This window comes from Gossypium hirsutum, chromosome D01 (genome assembly GCF_007990345.1).
Source record: "Gossypium hirsutum isolate 1008001.06 chromosome D01, Gossypium_hirsutum_v2.1, whole genome shotgun sequence".
Lineage (NCBI taxonomy): Eukaryota > Viridiplantae > Streptophyta > Magnoliopsida > Malvales > Malvaceae > Gossypium > Gossypium hirsutum.
The window spans coordinates 60,914,985-60,936,887 of record NC_053437.1 but is presented as its reverse complement, the minus strand read 5'-3'; the positions used below and the strand labels follow the sequence as shown (position 1 = coordinate 60,936,887).

The 21,903-nt window shown below is 30.5% G+C and overlaps 1 protein-coding gene, 4 long non-coding RNA genes and 1 other non-coding gene across 14 annotated transcripts; 3 read left to right on the top strand and 3 right to left on the bottom strand.

Annotated features, from left to right (window-relative positions):
* The first annotated feature begins 1 nt into the window (after position 1).
* TRNAL-UAA (transfer RNA leucine (anticodon UAA)) lies at positions 2-84 on the top strand. The gene has a single exon. It is a non-coding gene; the product is annotated as a tRNA-Leu (tRNA).
* Positions 85-1,108: 1,024 nt separating this feature from the next.
* LOC107921086 (3,9-dihydroxypterocarpan 6A-monooxygenase) lies at positions 1,109-3,340 on the bottom strand. The gene is made up of 2 exons (XM_016850940.2): positions 2,349-3,340; positions 1,109-1,815 (listed from the first exon to the last, which is right to left on the bottom strand). Exons 1-2 carry the CDS (start codon positions 3,261-3,263, stop codon positions 1,186-1,188), a joined length of 1,545 nt encoding a protein of 514 aa, XP_016706429.2. The 5' UTR covers positions 3,264-3,340; the 3' UTR covers positions 1,109-1,185.
* Positions 3,341-6,165: 2,825 nt separating this feature from the next.
* Positions 6,166-8,775, top strand: LOC121213996 (uncharacterized). Of its 4 annotated transcripts, none has more exons than XR_005909604.1 (5): positions 6,166-6,414; positions 6,692-6,846; positions 7,819-7,961; positions 8,181-8,367; positions 8,455-8,775. It is a non-coding gene; the product is annotated as an uncharacterized lncRNA (long non-coding RNA). The 4 variants fall into 4 exon arrangements; XR_005909603.1 differs by having other exon boundaries at positions 8,181-8,375; XR_005909605.1 differs by having other exon boundaries at positions 6,168-6,414; positions 6,702-6,846; positions 8,181-8,775.
* Positions 7,737-8,235, bottom strand: LOC121213997 (uncharacterized). Its single transcript, XR_005909606.1, has 2 exons — positions 8,142-8,235; positions 7,737-8,001 (listed from the first exon to the last, which is right to left on the bottom strand). It is a non-coding gene; the product is annotated as an uncharacterized lncRNA (long non-coding RNA).
* Positions 8,776-9,705: 930 nt separating the features above from the next.
* On the bottom strand, positions 9,706-13,490 carry LOC107915020 (uncharacterized). 6 transcript variants are annotated; one of them, XR_005909601.1, is made up of 3 exons: positions 12,530-13,485; positions 12,337-12,440; positions 9,706-12,248 (listed from the first exon to the last, which is right to left on the bottom strand). It is a non-coding gene; the product is annotated as an uncharacterized lncRNA (long non-coding RNA). The 6 variants fall into 6 exon arrangements; XR_005909599.1 differs by having other exon boundaries at positions 9,706-10,911; positions 11,228-12,440; positions 12,530-13,484; XR_005909597.1 differs by having other exon boundaries at positions 9,706-12,440; positions 12,530-12,644; positions 13,020-13,483.
* A 5,746-nt stretch (positions 13,491-19,236) lies between these two features.
* On the top strand, positions 19,237-20,075 carry LOC121213995 (uncharacterized). Its single transcript, XR_005909595.1, has 2 exons — positions 19,237-19,618; positions 19,855-20,075. It is a non-coding gene; the product is annotated as an uncharacterized lncRNA (long non-coding RNA).
* Positions 20,076-21,903: the final 1,828 nt, after the last annotated feature.

The following is a 21,903-nucleotide window of genomic DNA, read 5'->3' as shown; positions in this document are numbered from 1 at the left end:
AGCAGGTTTGCCCGAGAGGTTAAGGGGGAAGACTTAAGATCTTCTGTACATAAGTGCGCGTGGGTTCGAACCCCACAGCCTGCACGTATTTTAGAAAATTCAAAAGAAAAGGGAAAGTTTAAAACAAATTATAAAAAAAATTATTTTTTATTAAAAATTATAAAATTCAAGAAAATTAAATTTTATAAAAATTCAAATATCCAAAAAGTAGTTGAAGAAATTACAATTTTAAAAAAAGAATATCTTGGTTAAAATTGTAGAAAATTACAAAAAAAAAAGAAAGTTTAAAATAAATTACAAAATATTAGGAAAATTATAAAAATGCAAATATATATATATATATATTTTTTTGAAACAAATTCAGATTGGGCTTTATAACTTAAGAAAAAAATACAGAAGGTCCAGGCTAAACTAAATGCAAGTTCTGGCCCGTAGACAAATCAAAACTTTGGACCAAATCAGAAAAGAAATTAAAAAAAGAAAGAAAAACAGTCTTTAAAAATCTTCTAAAACCGAATAAATGCAAATATATATTCTAAAAGTACTATAAGTTGAAGAAAATATATATCTTGGTTAAAATTGTATAAAAAAAATACATAATCTCTAAAAAGTATAAAAATTCAAAAAATAATTTGACCATCTTTGACTAATACTGGCTGACATTGACTGAAAACGAATTCTAATCGTCGGTCAACATTGATAATCGATGTTGGTCATCACGATCAAAGCCAGTCAAATCATTTTCTAGCTTTTAAAATATTTTTATACTTTTTTTTTTTAGAAATTAATATTTAAAATATATATTTTTATTTTTACCACTTTGTAATATTTTAACTAACATTTTTAGAATCTATATATTTTAGAAATTATATATTTTAATTTTTTCAATTTATCAATTTTTTATATAATATTTAAAATCGAAACCTCAAAAAAAAAAGAAAGAAAATTAAAGCCCTAGTTATCAGATTGCAGATTGCAGTTTGGGAGGTAATATTTTTTAATAATAGAATGATTATTTTGTAATAAAATAATAACCTAAGTGACTATTTTATTAATTTACTTTTGTTTGAGAATAGTATTGATGTGCCGCTGGTGTGATTGGAATTGGTAAGATGTAAGCTACAGGCTTTACATTTATTTTATTTGCTCAGCAGCTACAGATTTCAAGCACAAATATGGTGTTGCTTAGAAGGGATTAAAACGTAGTATAGGGTAGCACACAAGTGGTTGAGCCATTTCTGAACCGAACCCTGGCCCTGGGTTTAAATTAACTTTCTCACCACCCTTCACTTCCCAATCAAAGCACTGAACCAACGACCCTACTGCTGCATGCATCACCAACATGGCAAGTGAAGCTCCTGGGCATCCTCTTCGACCACTCCCGAATGGAAGGAACCTAAAGTTTTGACCCTTGAATTCCATTTGATGCTCTCCGATTTTCTCATCAGAGCTGTCTAAGAACCTTTCAGGATCGAATTCATCAGGGTTTTTCCATGAATCAGGGTCTCTCATGACAGCATAGCAGTTGACCAGTACTCGGGTCTTAGCTTTCACCATGAACCCATTCACAGTACAATCTTCACCACATTCCCTGATGATCAAGGGAGCTGAAGGATGAAGCCTTAGAGTTTCTCTTATGACAGCTCTAAGATATGGAAGATTTGGGATATCAGATTCTTTGATTAGCCTGTTAGGTCCTACTATTGTATTGATTTCATCTCTAAGCTTGTGAAAGGCTTTTGGGTTATTAATGAGCTCCCCCATTGCCCATTGCATGGCTGACGATGATGTATCAGTACCTGCCATGAAAATATCCTTTTTTTGCACATTAATTATCAAGTTAGAGGCAGCACTTTCACGGCTTAATTAATTAAGCACCTAATAAAAGCTAGGGTAAACCACCAAGTTGATCAGTAAGTATATATTTTCGTCACTTAATTTTTAAAAGTTACCAAATGGTCATTGAACTATTCAAAAGTTTTTATTTAAGTCATTGGGCTATTTAGTTTTTTAAGAAAAAAAGTCCAGCTAGCGAGAGGGTTGGTATGGTGGATTAGTATCTATCGACAAGTAGAAGAAAACTGTTTGAATTTTAATTCGTAAATTCGTGACGTTCAAAGTTATTTCATAAAAAAAAACTGAATTGTAGAAGAGAAATGAAAGGAGGTTCACGATTGGTGCAAGTGATAATGTGAATAAAGAAGGCTATGCAGTAATAATTTTAACAATCCAGTAACTTAAATAAAATTTTTTAAATAATTTAGTGACATTTTGCAACTTATTGAAGTAAAATGACCAAACCATAAAAATACTAATAGTTTAGTAACTTAAAAGCAATAATAACTTACCAGCAAGAAAGACTTGATATCCTTCATGGAAATCTTGACTTCAGCAGTAGGATCTCTATAAACCTCCAACAAAATATCCAACAAATCTTGCTCTTGATTCTCATCATAATAACCCTTAATTGCTTTCTCTTGATGTTCTTGAATGATCCTTTCCACCAAACGATCATACTTCAACAAAGCCGCTTTAAGCTTCTTCCCATTCCCCGAGAAATCCAATACCTTCAAAGGACCCAACACATCTCCAATACTAATCTTCCCTGAAAGCTTCAAACATGTCCTAATCAGCTCTTCAATCTCAGAAGCATCATTATCATTCCCTGAACAACGAGTACTCATCGCCATCCTACAGATGGTATTGTTTGTCAAGGTAGTCAACTCGCTGCTCAAATCACAGGGCTTTCCTTCTTTACAACGCTTCATCACGTACTCCACCAGCATCACCTTCTCTTGGTCTCGGATATCAGCGAACTTGTCTAGCTGAGGGACGGCTAAGAGCCTTGTCATGCAAAGTTTCTTCATGAAACGCCAGTAATCACCGTATTGAGCTAAAACAAACCTTGAGCCTCTATAAATGAAGTATTCTGAGGAACCAAATTCGGGTCTAGAACAAAAATTGAGTTCTTGGGTTTTAAAGATTTCTTTGGCAACAATGGCGTTGGATACAACAACGCAAGATGATGCACCGAGGCGGATCCGCATGAGAGGGCCATAGCGTTTAGCTAGGGCTTGGAAAGATTTTGGAAGGACAGAGGTGACCATGTGGAGGTGGCCAATGAAAGGGAGAGAAAACGGGCTCGGTGGCTCGGGGTCTTGATGCTTCAAAATGTTTTTCATGAAAGAGTGGAGTAGGACAACAGTGATGAACCAAATGAAACATTGAAAGTAATATTGAACATCTATGGAAATCAATGCCATGGTGAATTGGAGAATGGCTTGTCAATGCTTGGCTTTTAACATGCCTTTTATAGAGCAATTTAATTTCTCTCATTTTTTGTTTTTTGGCCATATGTTTCCATTTAATAAGAATATACATTCTAATTATTTGATTGATAGAATTTTGGATCAAAGTACACTTACAATTTATAATTTTATACCACCTAACTAAATTAAACAATGACACATTATCAACTATTTTTAAAAATAACTTACACAATTATTGAGGACATTAACTATATAAACCTTAACTAGGAGCGAAGCCAGAAAATTTTTAGGGGTCAAAATTAAATTGTAGTTTTTACGATAATAAAAATGTAATTTCGCCATTTTAATACCTTATATCTTTATAATTTTTAAATGATTAAATTGAATTTTTATCACTTTTCAAAGTACAATTTTATCTTTACTAACATAAATGAAAAATTTTCTATTTTAAAGAGTAGAGGCCATGCGAGCCTTAACTATGCCCCTAAACTCAACAATAAAATTTATATTCTATGTCATAATACATATGTTATCTAATTTATTGAAAATATATAAATTTATATGTATATTTTTTAATACATCAAATATATCATATGCATTTATGCTGGATTTAAAATTTTTTTTTATTGTTATAGCATGTAACATAGTACAATTATTATTCTTAAGACGTGTAACAAAGTACCATTTTATACTTTATTGTTTATTTTAATTTTTGTTAAGTTTTGTCCGCTCGCATGTTCAGTATTATTTTTAGTGAAGATTTGTATCCCAATTCTACAAAGAGACTAAGTGCTTGAAGAGATAACTTAAAGAGTTAACGAGTTTAATAGAGTGGAAGTGTCTTGTAAGGTGTGATAGATGAATCACACGGGCCCATATTGTCACCCCAATGAAATCTTACAGTCACTTTATTAGGAATTCAATGAGACGCCCTCAATCTATTAAACTTACAATCTCTTCAATTTACCTTTTTAAATATTTGAGATTTTCACAAAATCGAAAGATAAAACCTTACTAAAAACAACATCGAATGTGTTAAAGAACCGTCAACTCTGAATAAACTACACAAATTTCTCCAGAAAACATCGTTACCACCAATATTATTTAAGAATTAACCAAGTTTTCAATGCTTAAAGAAAGAAGAGAATCTTTTATCCCAAAATTTCCACCCTGCATAGGACAGACAAGGGATGGAGACTAAGCTAATAAGGTTAGGGGACCATCTGATTGGTATATTACCAGCAGGGACCATGCAATAATTTTAGAAATTTTGTTTTAAAAAGTAGAACAAAAATCTCAAAAACTTGGAAGTACTTGAGGACAAAATACACTCAATTATATAGAAACTTCGTTTTCCAATCAATAATTTGTTTACTATTGAAATATTATTATTTGAAAAAAATTTATATTTTGTTATGAATATTTTATTATTAAGTGAATTTCCATTAAAATCTAGATAAATTTTGATACACTTTAAATTCTAATAGTCATTACAAATAGAGTTCTATTTCATTTATACTTATTATGTCTATAAATATAAACTTTGGAGAAGTATTGTAGAAGTATTCCCATTGATAAATAAAATACGCTCTCTCTTTTGCTATCTTATTTTCTTTTGTTCTTTACTTTCTGTCTTTTTATTTTATAATATGTTATCAACACGATTCTATTTTATTTTATAATACGACCACTCCAAACCTACTACTATAAAGTTGTTGTCGATTGCTTTCTAGAGATATTGCAATTTCAGTTTTCAATTGAGGATTGCACATTATGGGTAATCATTATCCAAACAAATTTATATAATCCTTATGTGCGTGATGACGATGATGTTAAAAATCTTCAAGTATATTTTACTATGATTTATTTATTATATCATGTTTATTAGAATTGAAGACTAATCATGACAACATGAATAAATAGATTTTGAATTGAAATCCACGTATGTTTGCGATGGTAATTATAAAATAAAAGAATCAATGGAGGTGTTTAGAAGTCTGTCCTATTAAATTTGTTGCATTCCCCGAAGTGAATGCAAATATAAAGAAAATAAAAGATATAAACGTGGGAACATAGTAATAAATAAGAGAACAATGAGGTTCTCAAGATAACTATTTAAGAGTAAGATAACTTATGTTATCAATGTGATATGAAAGATTATTGGCCACATCACTACACCAAAACAGGCCTTTAGCGGCGCTTGTCAAAGCGCCGCAAAAAACGCCGCTATTGAACGCGTCGCTAACTTTTGCGGTGTTTTTAGAAATAAACGCCGCTAAAGGTAATGACCTTTAGCGGCGCTTCTCCCAAATACGCCGCTAAAGACCATGACCTTTAGCGGCGCTTTTTCACAAACGCCGCTAAAGACCATTACCTTTAATGGCGCTTTTCCCATAAACGCCGCTAAAGACCATAATCTTTAGCGACGCTTTTCCCATAAATGCCGCCAAAGACCATAAGCTTTAGCGGCGCTTCTCCCACAAACGCCACTATAGGTCATGATTTTTAGCGGCGCTTTTTTGAAAAACGCCATTATAAAACAGATATTTAGCGACGCTTTTTCGTACAAACGCAGCTATAGAATAGGCCTTTAGCGGCGCTTTTCACACAAACATTGCTAAAACATATCTTTTAAAAAAAAAATTTCAAATAAAATTTATTTCTATGATAAATATTATATTATGTTTTAAGGATAAATAAAAATTATTATTTAAATTAAATTTTCTACGAAAATTTTAACTTTAAAACTAAATATAAATATAAAAATTAATGAATTTAAATTTAGAATTTAAAATAATAAATTAATAACACAATTAAAATCCAAAAGTTAGAACACTTACAGCGTGTTTGGTTCGCTGTTTTCCCCCCCTCTGCATGCGTATTCCCCCCTATGCAGCAGGCCCACCAGGAAACGGTTGTCTGGTTCGCTGTTTTCCCATTCCCCGCCGAATCGGTTACTCCCCCATTACATTGATTGCGCGTAATAGGCATTACGGCCCCTCAGCGCCGATTACCCATTCCGCGTCTTTCCCTTTTTTCTCTTCCGTTTTCTGCCCTCGTCCTCAACGCTGTCAAAAGCTTCCCCAAAGTAATCGACGGAGTCCTCGACGTTGTCAAAAGCTTCCCCAAAGTCGATCCTTCCAAGGTCACCCCTTTTTCTCACATCCATTTCACGATTTATTGTTTGATTTTATATTTCGGTGCTTGGGTGCTTAGGAAGAAATGATTTTGAAGTTATTCTTTTCTGGAACTACTTGATATTTCACCCGATTTATAGTGTTTTATGTGCATTTTTGGGTTTCATTCCCAAAATTGAAAGCCAAATCTTTCACCGGTAATCAATCATTTTTATACAATTTCTTTTCATGCTCATGTTTCCTTGTTTGGGTTTCTTTCAAAATTTCTGAATCAAATTGCTGTAGTTATTGGTAGATATTAGAAGACGATAGTGCTGGTTTTGGCTTTGGGGGATTTGCATATACCCCATCGGGCGGCTGATCTCCCTCCCAAATTCAAGTCCATGCTAGTTCCTGGAATGACCCAACACGTCTTTTGCACTGGTAATCTTTGCATCAAGGTATCCCATCTTTCTTTTCCTTTCTGGATTTTTTTTTGTAGCTGAAATCATAGTTGAATTTGGTTCCACTTCTTTAGCACTTTGGGTTTTATGTTTCTCAGCAAGCAATTGAATATATTAATTTTCTCTTCCTTTTTTGGAACTATGGATTGTTCATTCCTTTGTAGTAGTTATGCTAAATTTATGCCTAATTTAATCTGGATTTCATGTTTTTGCCCAATTATTTTCTCTTTGAGTTGTAATATGCGAAGAGATATTATTTGCTAGTTTGAATTTGGGAAAAGCAGCAGAAGCTACCATACCTGAATTATCAGTATTTTAAATGATCGCCAGCAATTGTTTTATTTGATAATTGTAATTTTGATCCGAATAGCCATTGCTGCTACCTTGCATTTATACATGCAAAGAATGATTCCTGTCATGTTTGATCTGAAATGCGTATAATCACGTGTCAGATACTAGTTTGTGCCCAACTCTGACATGAGTATGTTCAAAATTTTCGAAGCTTTTCCGTATGTTTGAAGGATTTTATCTCAATCCTTTAAATATGTGTAGGGCATATGTGCCACTTTTGAGAAAATGAGAAGAGTCCGTGTAGCATAGCATTAAGTAGGATTGAAGTACATATTTGGTTGAACTTAGAAACATGTAGGAAGTTAGTCACTAAGGGCTAGTTTCTCATTGCTTTTGAAAAGTGCTGCAAAAAAATGCTTATGAAAAATGCTTTTGAAAAGCTTAGTCTAAAATTTAAGAGTTTACTATCTGTTTAGTATTGCTTATGGCTCTAAAAGCACTTTTGAAAAGCTATTTTTCTCTTATTTGCATAGCCAACAACAAATCAAATGAACCTGATTTGTTAGCTTTAGCTTTATGGAAATTATGCCATAGTATTTCTACCAATTGAACTTTTACGGTTTTTGTTTTTCTTATTAAAATTACCACTGGCCCAGCTAATTCGGACTAAAATTTCAGGAAGTTCAAGATTACTTGAAGACACTTTGTCCTGACTTGCATATTACCAGAGGTGAATATGATGAAGATACAAGATATCCCGAGACCAAAACATTAACTATCAGACAATTCAAGTTGGGATTGTGCCATGCCATGGCCATCAGGTATTATTTTCTTCTTTCCGCTGGTATATAGTATTGGACTCTGCATTTTAAATCAGTAAGTAGTTTGCCATTGATGCAGATTATAAATTTATATTGAAGCATGCATCTCCTGCTGTGAAAAATATGTAATTTCATGCTAATGGTGTTAAATAAATATAAAAATAATCGTTCATGCCTTACATTTCAAGTTAAAATATGTTCTGTTTGGAAAACTTGTAGACAGAGATCTTGCTCTCTTTTTCTGAAGCTGCTAAAGGATGCACGAAGGATCTACAGTTTTATGCATTTGTAACTTGTGATTCTTGCGATAAGTAGCGCCTAAAATTTGTTGGAATCATGTTGTGTTCAAGAACCATACAAGCACAAATGTAATCCACTAAATGCATAATTCCAAGTGGAGAGAAAGGTAACCTGGTATGTTCATCTAAGTTACTTACATTTTTTGCAAGTTGATTAATCATAGACTTACTGTTGCTTCTTTGTCCTTCTGCAGCAAGACCTGCATTCTACAAATATGTTGCCTTCATGTTCATCTTGAATGCACTAGAACTGTTTGCTTTACCTAGAGCTTCTTTCTAAAGATCAATATACCGATATTGCTGTGGGAACATATCCAAAAATGTAGAATGTGCTTTACCTAGAGCTTCTTCCTAAATATCAGTTAGTCCTTGATTTTTTTTGAGTATGTACTATGTGTTATCAAGTAGATTTGGAGTTTGAATATCTACATCTAAATTATTTTCATTTCCAAGCAGAGATCTTTTCTGATCAATTTTCTTGTAACAAAATAAATAGTATCATTGTGTTTGTTATTGTAGAATTACAAGAGTCTTATACTAATAGAATTTGATGGAGTTTGAATGGCTCACAGGTTTGATGGAGTTTATTTTTTAATTCTTTTTTAATTTTTTAATTATGTTCAATTATAATTAACACTACAAAAATTATCTCAACAAACGAAACAAAAAAAAAGTAAAATGCTACAAACAAATCATGTTTTCTTTTTTAAAAAAAAAGAAAGATATTTAACACACTATATTATTCAAATGGGTTTTTTTAATAATAATTATTAAGTCATCAATTAATCAAATCCACAAAATCAATTATTTTAGATTATATTTTATAGTATTATATATTATGATTTTAGTAAATTCGTATAAGAATATTTAATACTAAGAATTTTATTAAATTATATATTTATATTAAATTATATTTAATAATAATTATTTTAGATTATATTTTATAGTATTATATATTATGATTTTAGTAAATTCATATAAGAATATTTTAATATTAAGAATTTTATTAAATTATATTTTTTTATTAAATTATATTTAATAATTATTATTTTAAATTATATTTTATACTATTATATATTATAATTTTAGTAAATTCATATAAGAATTTTATTAAATTATAATATATTTAATTATAATTATGCTTAAATATGATTAAATTATTTATTATTGATAATAATAATCTTATTAAAATTTAAATAACAATAACAATAATCATTTACCAAAACAAATTTATGCTAAGGGTATTCTAGTCATTTTAGTTTTTTCCATTATGCTATTACACCTCTATTCCATTCAACCAAACACAAGATTACTATTACGCCTCTATTCCATTACATTCAACCAAACAGTTGATTTGCTATTACACCTCTATTCCATTACGCTTCTAATCTAATACAACGAACCAAAAGTGCTCTTAAGTAAAAATAAAAATTTAGAATCAAAGCTAAAATAAATAATACATATGCAAGGTAATAAAATATACAATACATTTACTTAATCAAGGAAATCTTGTAATGAACTCAAAGCAATGAGCCTTAGAGAAAAACTTTTGAGCATGGCTTCGAATTTGAACTGCAAATTTGGTTCCTACATGCTCTGCATGAAAATAAGAGTAACTTAGGCTTCGTTTGGATGGGCGATTGACTGCGGTGCGGTGCGTTTAACTTACTTTTTGTCTCACGTTACAGTATCGCTACAGTATCTAATCTCACCGCCACCGCTGTTTTTACACTAACCGCAGCTAAACGCACCACCCATCCAAACTCACCCTTAATCTGTTCAAACCATAGTAAACATGGCAAAGATAAGTAAATCGGTTCAACTTTTTTAGATTTGTTTTATAATATTATAGTAAATTATTAACAAATACATCTAAAAAAAATAATATCTCAACTTTTTAAGATTGTTTATGGAATAAAAAAATGTACACTACTGATATATCTACTCACTTAAGTTAATATAGGTGGAAAGTATTCATCAATATAAATTTAAAATATTAGAACATATCATGCTTAAATTCCAATTAAACCCTTAAGCCTATATTCTTAAATTCCAATTACCATCAACAATTGTAGAATCTCCTAATTAGCTTCTTTGTAGAATATTTGAACATGATATTCCATAGTCAGAATACATACATCAACAGCTTAAATCAAAGTATTAGAACATATCATGCTTAAAGATAATAATTAGATTTATCTAAAATCAAGTCCGATTTAACTAGTACTAAGTAAACCTATTTCAAGTTTTTTTTTCTGGGCAGCCCAACAACATATAGATTCAATGATCAGATAATCTAAATTTATCTAATCAACAGTTTTTTTTAAAAATTAGTTAAAAGTTTAAAATCATGGTTAAAAACCCGATAAATAAACAGGTATGGCAAGAGAAACAAAGCAGGGACTTTTATAGTAACGCACCTATTAGCTGAATCAAAGAAGCAAAAACAGAAGAGAAAGCCGAAGTGAATCCTCAAAAAGTTTGAAAATAAAGAAGTCCCTTCAGTGCCAAGCTTCTTAGATTTTCTGATAGCTGCATGGCAGCTTTATAGTCTCTAGCACTTAGCAATTCCTCAATTTGATTCAACATAGAGGAGTAAGACGCAAGTGGCTTGAAAGGCTTGAAAAATAGTGAATGTGATTGATTTATTTCTAAGTTTATCAAGGAAAATAGTTACAGAATGCCAATCCATAATCCAGTAACACCTTCCACATTTTAACACGGAATCAAACAGAATATCCAATAATTGAATAAAAAACATGTAGATAAGAAGTAATAAGATTTCGGTTGGCCAAAATCAGGTAAATGTTTAAAAAAGTTACAAAGGGTATTTCTAAGTGAAAACATGAAACACAACATTCTGGTCAACAAATCTATGTTCAAACTTCATGAGGAACAAAACTTAAAGATAGACAATGATCTTATTTTGTAATATAAAATCTTTTCAAGGAATTATGAAAAGGATACGTGATTTGCGCAGAAACTAGTTTATGAAAGGTGTCAACAGATAAAGCATGCTCATATCAGTGTAATCTAATTGGAATAGAAATAAACAAGGTATGATTGGAAGCAAAGAAGCGGTATCCAAAATTACTAGCAGAGGTATTTAATGTTCAAAAAAGAACAGTTTGATGAGTTCTTTTTTTTTTCACATTTTAAGCTTCTTTCTTTTCTTTTAGAACAATTTCATAATTTATAGAGAAATTTGCCTTCCACAGAATTTTAAGCAGACCAGTAGCGAAGTCTTCAAACTCGTGGGGGTATGTAGCCCAAGTGCTTTGCGACAAAGCACCACAAAAGGAAAAAGCAAAAACAACATACAGTGGCCGAAAAACACAAATAACCACACAATGAATGATGGCAGACTCTACTAAATTTAACTTGCAAAAATATGAACTTCAATTAAATTCTTTTCTTTTAAGAGATTAGTGTGTCGTTAAGCTAGTTATGAAGCTTGCTAAGGAATGTGATTTTGAGGAGATTAACGTTAATAGTTCAGTAATTATTGATGCTGAGAAAGCTAAAGTCGCCATGTTGACAACAAAAAAGTTTGCAGAAGCTTCAATCATTCTTAGTTTCGTGCCTATAAATTTCGTATTTAATAAGGTGCCATAAAAATTTTGCATTGATTATATATAATAATATTATAATTTTCCTCAAAATATATACAAATAATAATATTTGTGCATGTTATTTGATGAACAATGCAAACAGATTTGTAACAGATGGATTCATCATTTAACAGGGGGGAAAAACAATAATCTAAAAATGAAATCAACAAAACCAAGAATTAATAAAGACATGGAAGAAGCTAGTTCACCTTAAAAACACCTTGGGGTGTTTGAGAAATGCTTTCTCCGTCTAATATAAAATAAAAAGAAAGATCAAAGCAGTTTCAACACATAAAAATAAGATAGATAAATGGCAGAGAAAGAGGAATGTGGACCTGTTCCGCCATGGCTAAGAATTGAAAGGACTACCCGATACTCTGCAAAAACACAGCACAAAAACCCAGCAAGACAGATCAAATTTTAAAGCAAATTGCTGATGGTATTTCAAACTGAAGAATGACTAACTGATGCTTGTATTTCCTCCAGTGTTCGTCATTTAGTCTCGAGCACCATTATTGCTAATAGGATGAAATTTGCACAGCAAAAGGATGAAACTATAAATAATGTCCCTGAAACAATGCCAAAAGAAATGCAGCCATTTGTAAGATAAAAGACGCTTGAGAAATATTATGACAAAAATGAACAAGGCATGAATCACCTGTTGATCTCCATTCACGTAGGAAGTTAAAGTAGTATGCAACAACCCAACCAATGAAACTGCCCATAAAATTACATATGCTTCCTGCTGAACCTTTTACATTTATTGGAAATAACTGTGACGCAAGCAATTATTGTTCAATATGTTGTTGGAATAGATGAACGAAAAACGAAACAAAGGCAAAACAATTTGTGGACCTCTGATAATATCAGCAAAGGTATTTCTGCGCCAACTATGGTAGATCCCGTGTACACCGATTTATATTTATTTATAAATATACCGATTATATTTATTTATAAGGCAAACAGAAACGAGCTAAAAGGAAAATTATATTTATTTATATCGATTTAAACTTATAGACTATAATATTTTGATTTGCATACAGATAAGCATCCATAGTGCAGTTCAGATTCGACTAAATTGAAAAAAGTTCAAGAAATTTCAGACCCTAAAAAGTGAAAGTAAGAAGGAAAAAAAGATAGATGAGTACTTGAAACGATTCTTCTTTATTTTTCATCTTTTGTACTTGAAATATTCAGAGTCACGTAGCAAGAAATCTTCTCATTACGCCTGATTCCAAAAGATCTCACAGTGTACCTAGCTGCAAAATCAGAAGAGGTTTAGCGGCAAAATCAAGCGATCCGGAGAAGGAAAACAAGATGACTCTTTAGCTTCAAAAACAAAAACACCGGAATTGTTTTGATTTTTGAGATTTTGACGAAAAGATAAAGATGGAATAATCATCGGTCGGGAAATCTTTCGGGAAAATTTGGATTTTCATAAAAAATACACCGACCGGATAAACAAGAGAAAAACAAAGACGGTGGTTGAGAAGAAGAGGAGCTTAAAGTAGCAAAAGTAAGGGACGATGATGATGAAGGCGTGGTGGCGGATAGAAACATCTAAAGGGTGCTTTGAGGATACAAATTTTAGGGGGAAAAATTAGGGGTTTTAGGGGGGAATTTAGGGAAAAAAAGGCGCAATTTTTTTTAAAGTAAAATGATTTTGCCTTTTACTTTTTTATTATTTCATTTTAAATAAAATGATATCATTTTGCTCTGCTAAAAATTTTAACTATTTCTTATTTATCAATGTTTTTTTAAAATCTAATATTTAGATATATAAAATGGTTTAGATTAAATATTTTTAAATATAAAAGCATTAATTGATTATATAAAATTTCATTTAATATATATAAAGTTTACTTATTATCTCTTAAATAATTTAAACTATAATCATAATTTTAATATATTAAAATTAAAATTATCTCTTTTATAATTATATAATAAATTATTTAATATATAAATTAAAAAAACTAATTAATCTAAACCCTAAATCTTAAACCTTTAACCTTTATCCCCTAAACCCTAAATCATAAAACATAAACCCCTAAATCCTAAACCACTAAACTTTAAACCCCAACCCTTAAACCGTAAATCATAAACAATAATCCCTAAACCCATAATCCCTAAACTATAATGATAATTAATTCAATATTTTAAAATTAATACTATCTCTTTTATGATTATATAAGATATTTTTAATATATAAATATCAAACACGTCATAGACACTTAAAACTTTGAGATAGTTATACTATTTCTTATTTCACTTATAGGAACCTCATATACTCAAGCACTGCAAGTCTTTTGTGAATTAACCAATGCTTATGAAGATCTACTACTTACGGTTATCAATGCCAGCTGGAATCACAAATATTAACAAGAATCAGAGATATATAGCAAAATTAATCAAGCACTTTCAAGGGACATCATTCTAGTAGTTCTTTAAAGAAATGGATTTCAATCCAGAATTCAGCAGTTCTGTAACTAGCCTAGCAGACAGATGGAAAAATAATATTTATTTTAGAGATCAGTCTACCACTTAAGTGGAATAACTTTCTGTAAACTTTAACCTTGTGAACTTTTTATTAATATATTTCTTCTAATACTTCTTAGAGTTAATCACAGTCAAGAGATTCAACCATTAAGATTCAATGGATGGTTAACATAAGACCAAACAAAGACAATGCATCTAATTTAATAAGCTAAGCAGTGCTCATGAACAAAGCAAAGAATAATTATATTCACCTCAAAAACTTCCATGCGGAAGTATGAATTAATTTCATTTATCGCTGCTTTTGTAGGGGCTGTCAAAGCTCTTTGAACGACCAAAATAGCATTATAAACATTATCTGCTTGCATACACTTTGCACAGTTTCTTACCATAGGAACACCAACCTTTACTTCTGCAGGAAAGAAAACATAAATCTAGAGACAGAAATACCATCAGTACATCAACATTGAAGTTATAAAATTATTTGTAAAAAAAAAAGTAAAGAAAAGGGAGTTGCTCTATATTTCTAATATTAGAGTTAAAAGCAATGGCCCGTTCTAACTATGCAATCTTTTACAACAGAAAGTGCAAACTCATGCAAATTATTTAAAAAATTCTAAACATTTCAAAAATTTCAAATGTGGGCTTCTGATTTATAAACTGATGATTCTGAAATAACTGCACAGCTTGCTAATTTGATATGCTTATTACATTGTATAAGAAATTATTTAATATGTAAATTAAAAAAACACTCAGTAATGTACCCAAAAAACTTAAAAATTATTTTAAATAATAGTATTTTAAATAATGTACCCAAAAAACTTAAAAAAAGTTTTTGCGGCGCTTTTTCAAAAACGCCGCTAAAGCCCTGAGCATTAGCGGCGCTTCCTAAAAAGCGCCGCTAAAGACCCGAGCATTAGCGGCGCTTCTTCAAAAACGCCGCTAACGCCCCGAAAACTCAAAAAACGACATCGTTGTGCTTAGGTTTTTTGCGGCGCTTTTTGGAAAACGTCGCTAATGCTCATTTTTAGCGGCGTTTTTTCTAAAGCGCAGCTAATACTTGATTTTTAGTGGCGTTTTTTATCAAAACGCCACTAAAAACGCCGCTAAAAGCCTGTTTTGGTGTAGTGCATATGTGGCGTATACCCAAATATTTTTTTTCTGTTAATATTCTTTGAGGAAAGATATGAGAATACATTAATGAATTCTATCATTACAGATAGAAAATTTTTATCTTATTTGGTACTGAAACTAACAAATATTATTCCAATATTTGATAGAACAAAATTAGTTGAAAGCTCTAGAAGAGCTAATATATCAATATTTAAAAAAACACAAAATTTGTGATGGTTAATCCATTAGTTTTAAAAGATATTCACTGTAATAGATCTTATATTGAGATTGTGAATGAAGAAAAGATTATATTTTATATGAATCATTATTGTTATAAATATCTATTTTAACAGAATGAAAAAAAAAGGAGGGAGAATTAAGTTATTGATTACTCTTGTTATTATATTGAACTGATTGTGACTATCTTTGTGATCTTTTTTTGTCATCATCCCAATTAAGGGGTTCAAAGCAAAATATTTGACTGTGGATCTACTTATGAGCAATAAAATATTGTAATTCTATATAAAACTCGTTACGGTTGGATGCACCTAAAGTTGCAAGTTTTTTTTAAACTGTGAGTATAACTCTATAGTATTCAGAATAAGTTTTCAATTAAGATTATGTAGAAAAATATTATTGATGAGAACTTGCAAGAGAGAAAACTTATGTATGAAAAGTCATTGGTTATGTACCTGTACACTTGGAAAATAAGATTCACTCTCAAAGTTTGCTATTAATAGATTTTGATTGGATTCAAAGTCTATTACTGGATTTTAATTTACTTACTTCTTGATAAAATCATCAAGACTCAACGTAGAAAAAAAAGTACATCTTTAAATATTAAATCAACTTGATATATGGTTTAAATATTTGAGCTTGTGGTCAAACCACAATTGCTAGACTAGATATATGTGGTCAAATCACTATATTGCAACCAAACCACCAGATAATGCAGATCATTAATCTGTCAGAAACTTCCTCCTTTCACATCAATCCAAATCCCATGCAATGTGTCATGGCATGCATATACAAAATCAGAGTGATGAGCATGTAAGTCATACTACCATTCAATAATAGAATCAGTAGACATGTGATTCCATGTTTTGTAAAACATACTTATTAAACCTTAACAAATCATATCATATTTTCAATGAAGTCGCATGCATGGTTATAAATCAAAACCAGAATCAATATCAATCAATTTAACACGTTCAGATATCACATATTCTTAATCAACAGAGCGACGCAAAGGTGCACCAACAAACTTAACAGATTATGAAACGTACCTGGGTAAGACACATACTTTAACGCATCTAAACAAAGGCACATTATACATTAGCAAGTCATCATTACTTAACTTATATCAGAATAGACATACATACAGATAACATATTATACACTAATGGATCAACAAATACTGAGGTTTATAGCTTCATACAAATCATATAGACTTTGTGGAAAGCTTACGTTTGGTCTGAATGATGATCATGGTCCTAAGGAAAATTTTAGAATCTCGACCCACACGCCCTGGTTAACTATCCCATGTAGTCCATACGGCCTTGCACACACCTGTGTGGCCTATTTATGATCACACACAGCCTGACACATGACCGTGTAACCCAAAGTAGTGAGTTACACGGTCTCTCACACGGCCTAGTATACGTTCGTGTGACTAAATCCCCAAATCCACTCACACGGCCTGGACACATGCCCGTGTCCCTGGCCCATGTGTCTTTAATGCAAAACAGTCTCGAGCAAGACTTAGACACACGTCCGTGTCCCTAGCCGTGTTGGACAAAACAGTGCCTACACGATCTACCATACGACCCGACACACGCCCGTATGGCATCGAAGGCCATGTTTCTCGACATTTGCAAATTACAAAAATTTGGGTTTCGGTTTACCCGCCTGATACAATCTCGATGTAGAATCAACAATGATGATACCAGAACCTAAAAGCGATGTTCAAATGATCAATTAAAGAACTCATCAAATCAAATCGCTAACTAGCACTCAAAATCGAAACTACGCCGAAGGACTTCGACACAAAATCTCGAAATAAAAACTAACACTTACCCTCGCACGAAATCAACAACACAAAACTTAAAATACTGGAGGATCTTGATTAACAACCTCTTTGCCTAAAAGCAAAATCAATCGAATACTTAATGGGGGTTCCGAATGAAACAATAGTAACTTAAACCTCAATAAGGTATAGACAAAATCAATCAGTAACAGAAGAAAACAACGACGGAACTTATGCTATAGCCTTTCAATCGAACAAGAACAATCCAATTCTTCGACAATCCCGCACTAGACTAACGGAAGAACGGAAAGAAAAAAAAGAACGGAGAAGCAAAAGAAAGAAACATTAATAGAATGTTGGGGGTGAACTAAACGTGAAAATAACATATTTTAAAATCAAGAATTTTAGTTAGTTTTTAAAAAATAAAACTAACTCTCAAAGGAAACAAAAAAAAATTTCTTAATGCTTGCACAGATATTCAAACACAAAACCAAAGAGTTTACAGATACTTAACCATTGAACCAACATGCTAGTTCAAAAATATTTTATAACCCAATTGTTCAAAGGGTTTAGGCAAAAATAACAAAATTTTCAAGAAACAAGATTCAAACCTAGAACCTCATATACAAAACCAAAACACTTAATCACTAAACCAGATCAATTTACTTATTATAATTTTGCAACCTTAACTCAAATTCAAGACATAATCACCCTTGGTTTCACTACTCAATTTCTTCTAACCCGTTTTTTGGGATGTTACAATAGAAATATTCCTATTATCAATAAAATACGCTCTCTCTTTTGCTCTCCTATTTTCTTTGTTCTTTACTTTTTGTCTTTTTATTTTATAACATACTCATATTTATTGAATAAAATTTTAATAAAAAATAAAGATATAAATAGATGTTAAATTTGAATAATCAAATCATCCTTAAGCTTTAAAACAATTGCTGAGTGAAAGAGTGGCTAAAAAAGTGAGCACTTCCGTGAACCAAAAAATAAATAGGGGACACAAAGTTTGTTTATGCAATTCGGTTTCTTTATGTTTGTGGAGCCTAACTTAGTGAAAAATATTCACAGTCTTCAATACTTATAATAAATGATCCTAAATCTATCACATACCTGTGAGAATTTTTTCACATTTGCACCTTGAAGAATGATATTCTCATAACTAAATTCACCCCTATAAATTAAGCAAGTAAAACCACACCACAAAAGATTTTACAATCAAAATACACTGACAAAGCAAAGTTCCTTACTAGAATAGATTAAGTGCTCAATCTCTAAATACAATAACATATATCATTCTCTTAATTATATAGGATATTTCGAGACTTGATAACATAAGAAGATCTATATCAATCCTATAAAACAACCATTATAAAGGCAGAATGAAATATAATAAAGGCTTAAATATAAATTTGGTACATAAATTTGTCCAATTTTTTTAACTTGGTACTTAAGTTTTCTTTTGTTTTAAGTTGGTACTCAAATTTTCATTTTGTCCACTATACTTTTTTTTTTGTAATGGTGTTAAGTTTGAGACATGTGGCCTTATGAAATTATGCCACGTGTCAATGAATGATATAATCATTTTAAAAAAAATATTTTAAAATGTTTAAAAAAATCTAAAAATAGATTAGAAGTTATAAAAATTATAAAAAAATCAATAAATATTAAAAATTAAATAAAATTTTTAAAAAAAGTTATAAACTAACAAAGTTACCAAAAAATTAAATCAAAATAACAAAAAAACCTTTTTCTTTCTCACTTCATTGACTTTTTTTTCTTTTCCTCTTTCATCTTCTCCATTCTCTTCTTTCTTCATACCTTAACCACTGCCATCCATGGCCTTCTCCGGCCGATCCTACCACCAAAATATTTCTCTCTTCAACCTCGTCTCAAATCCTGCCTTGTATTTCCAAGGAAATCTCTTCAAAGCCGAAAAAATCAAAGATTGATCCTTGGGTTTTCAAAACTTCGATCTCCGCCACAGGCTAGGGAATCTGCTTGTGGGACTGGGAGTGGGCTGAAGGGCCAAAGGATGCATATCACAGAAACAATATACTCTCTTGGTCTTGTGCTTGCAATTTTCTGGGCATCCCATATACTGAGGTATATCAAAGTCGAATTTTAATTCTCAAATTTGATTTTTGCGATTGTCTTGATGGTTCCGTGGAATTTTGTATAAACATTTATGTGTGGATTTTGTAGATTTGACCGAGTATTTTACCAAAAAAAATTGATATTGGGGTTCTAGATTATTTTGACTTTTTTGGGTTTGGGTTCTAATTTGCAAAGTTTTGAGTTCTGAGTCCGAATCTGAAATGTCTTTTTATTTTGGTTCTGAGTTGTTTGGAGTGATAATGGTGACGAAGCAAAATTGAAGATTAAGTTATGGGTTTTTGAAGAAAGAAGACAATGATGAAAGAAATGAAGTTTTGAAAATGAAGAATATTAAGAGATGAAGATGAACAAGTTCATGAACAAACCAAGATGAGATGAAGCAACTTTTTATATGTTTCTTAATTTTGTAATGTTTTTTTTATTTATGTATTCATTATTATTTATATATATACTTTTAAAATTTTCAATAATTTTTATTTAATTTTTATATTCAAACATCATTTTGATGGTACTAATGACAGTGTATTTGTCTAATATTGCCATTTGTCCCAAATTTAATATTGTTAAAAAGAGTATCAAATTAGTTGAAGATTAGATACCAACCTAAGACATAAAAATCGTATGCGTCATTCTGAGAGAAGTGCACAAGTTCAGACGCCAAATTTATATTTAAGCCATATGATAATAATGAACAAGGTAAATATAGACTCTTGACATCTAAGAATATAACGTTCTAATTCAATTCAAAATTCAAGACCCAATGGATTAGATAGGGTGATCTGATTTGGTCCAATCTTCCAAATGTATTTCCTCAAGTGAGATGATCTTCATTGATGAGCTAAGGAGTGAGAACTCTCTTAGACTCTCAATTATCATTTTCATATTTTTTAAAATATATTTAGATATTAACACTATTCAAACCCAAATAGGTTGGTATAACAAATACCCAAATATCAATTTGAAATTGGTGAAATTCTTCTATTAGTTTATATAAATAAGTTGTAGATTTAGTTCGTGTGCTCTAATTTGGTCAATTTTATTTCATATGCATTTTGAATTTTGAAATTTCAAACATGATTAAAATGGTAGTAATTAAATATGTTAGGTCAAATTATGCTATTTGTCTCGTATAATCCACAAGTTGTGACTTTAGTCAATGTTCTCCACCATACTTTTTGGATTTTAAAATTTTAGTCTTAACTTAAATAGTAACTTTTAAATCCATTACCTAAAATAACATGTTTTTTCTTTCGTGAGTATTAAACATGAAAATAATTGCGCCAGTAATATACGAGAATTGAATCAAACTAAAATTGCATAAACCAAATTCATGTATCACATTGTAAATTAAACTAAAGTTCACGTATAATTTTTAAATTTATCCCTTTTTATAATGATTTAAAGAACTTCTTTAGATTTTTTTTCCAAAACTTTGAAACTTCTTTATAAACCTTTGAAATTTCAATTTTTTTTTTATGAATTTTTTGAATTTGTAGAACATTTTATAAGGTTTCTTTACTTCAGTTATTTTTTTAAATAATTCAACAATTGTTATTTTACAAGTAGCTATATATATATATATCAAAATTTTCAAAACCAAATCAATGATCGAATTAGTCAAATCATCAGTTCGTGTTATATATTTTACATTAAATTAAAGTTCACACATAATTTTTAAATTTATAGTTTTTAAATTTATCCCTTTTTTATAATGATTTAAAGAACTTTAGATTTTCATTTTCCAAAACTTTGAAATTTCAAATTTGTTTTATGAATTTTTTGAATTTGTAGAATATTTTATAAGGTTTCTTTACTTTAGTTATTTTTTAAAAATAATTCAACCATTTGTTCTTCTACAAGTAGTTACTTATATATATATATATATTAAAATTTTCAAAACCAGATCAATTCAATTAAATAAATCATTAAAAAATTTATAAAAAAAATTAAAAATCCAATTCAATTGCCTGATGCAAATGGTTTTTTGACCGGACCATACTAGTTCCCAAGTCAACTAGTTCAATACCCTTCTCTAAACAAATACTCTAGTCGATTTTTGGTTCAATCGGTTCGATGTGCCACTCCGATTCTATTTAAATAACCTTAATATATAATCACATTAACATTTAGTAATGGTCACATTAATTGCCTTTATTTACTTAGTTTCGAATACTGCAATGATTAAATTTCCTTGTTTATTTTGATAGAAACTAAATTGCTTTTTACTTTATAATTTAACTCTAATTCACGATTTAGCTTTTGAAGTATACTTA

What these genes read in the sequence shown, in the direction of transcription:
- LOC107921086 (XM_016850940.2), bottom strand. Translation starts at nt 3,263, where the DNA reads ATGGCATTGATTTCCATAGATGTTCAATATTACTTTCAATGTTTCATT. An exon ending in ATATCAAGTCTTTCTTGCTG is followed by an intron (nt 1,816 to 2,348) that starts GTAAGTTATTAT and finishes GTGCAAAAAAAG; the next exon opens with GATATTTTCATGGCAGGTAC.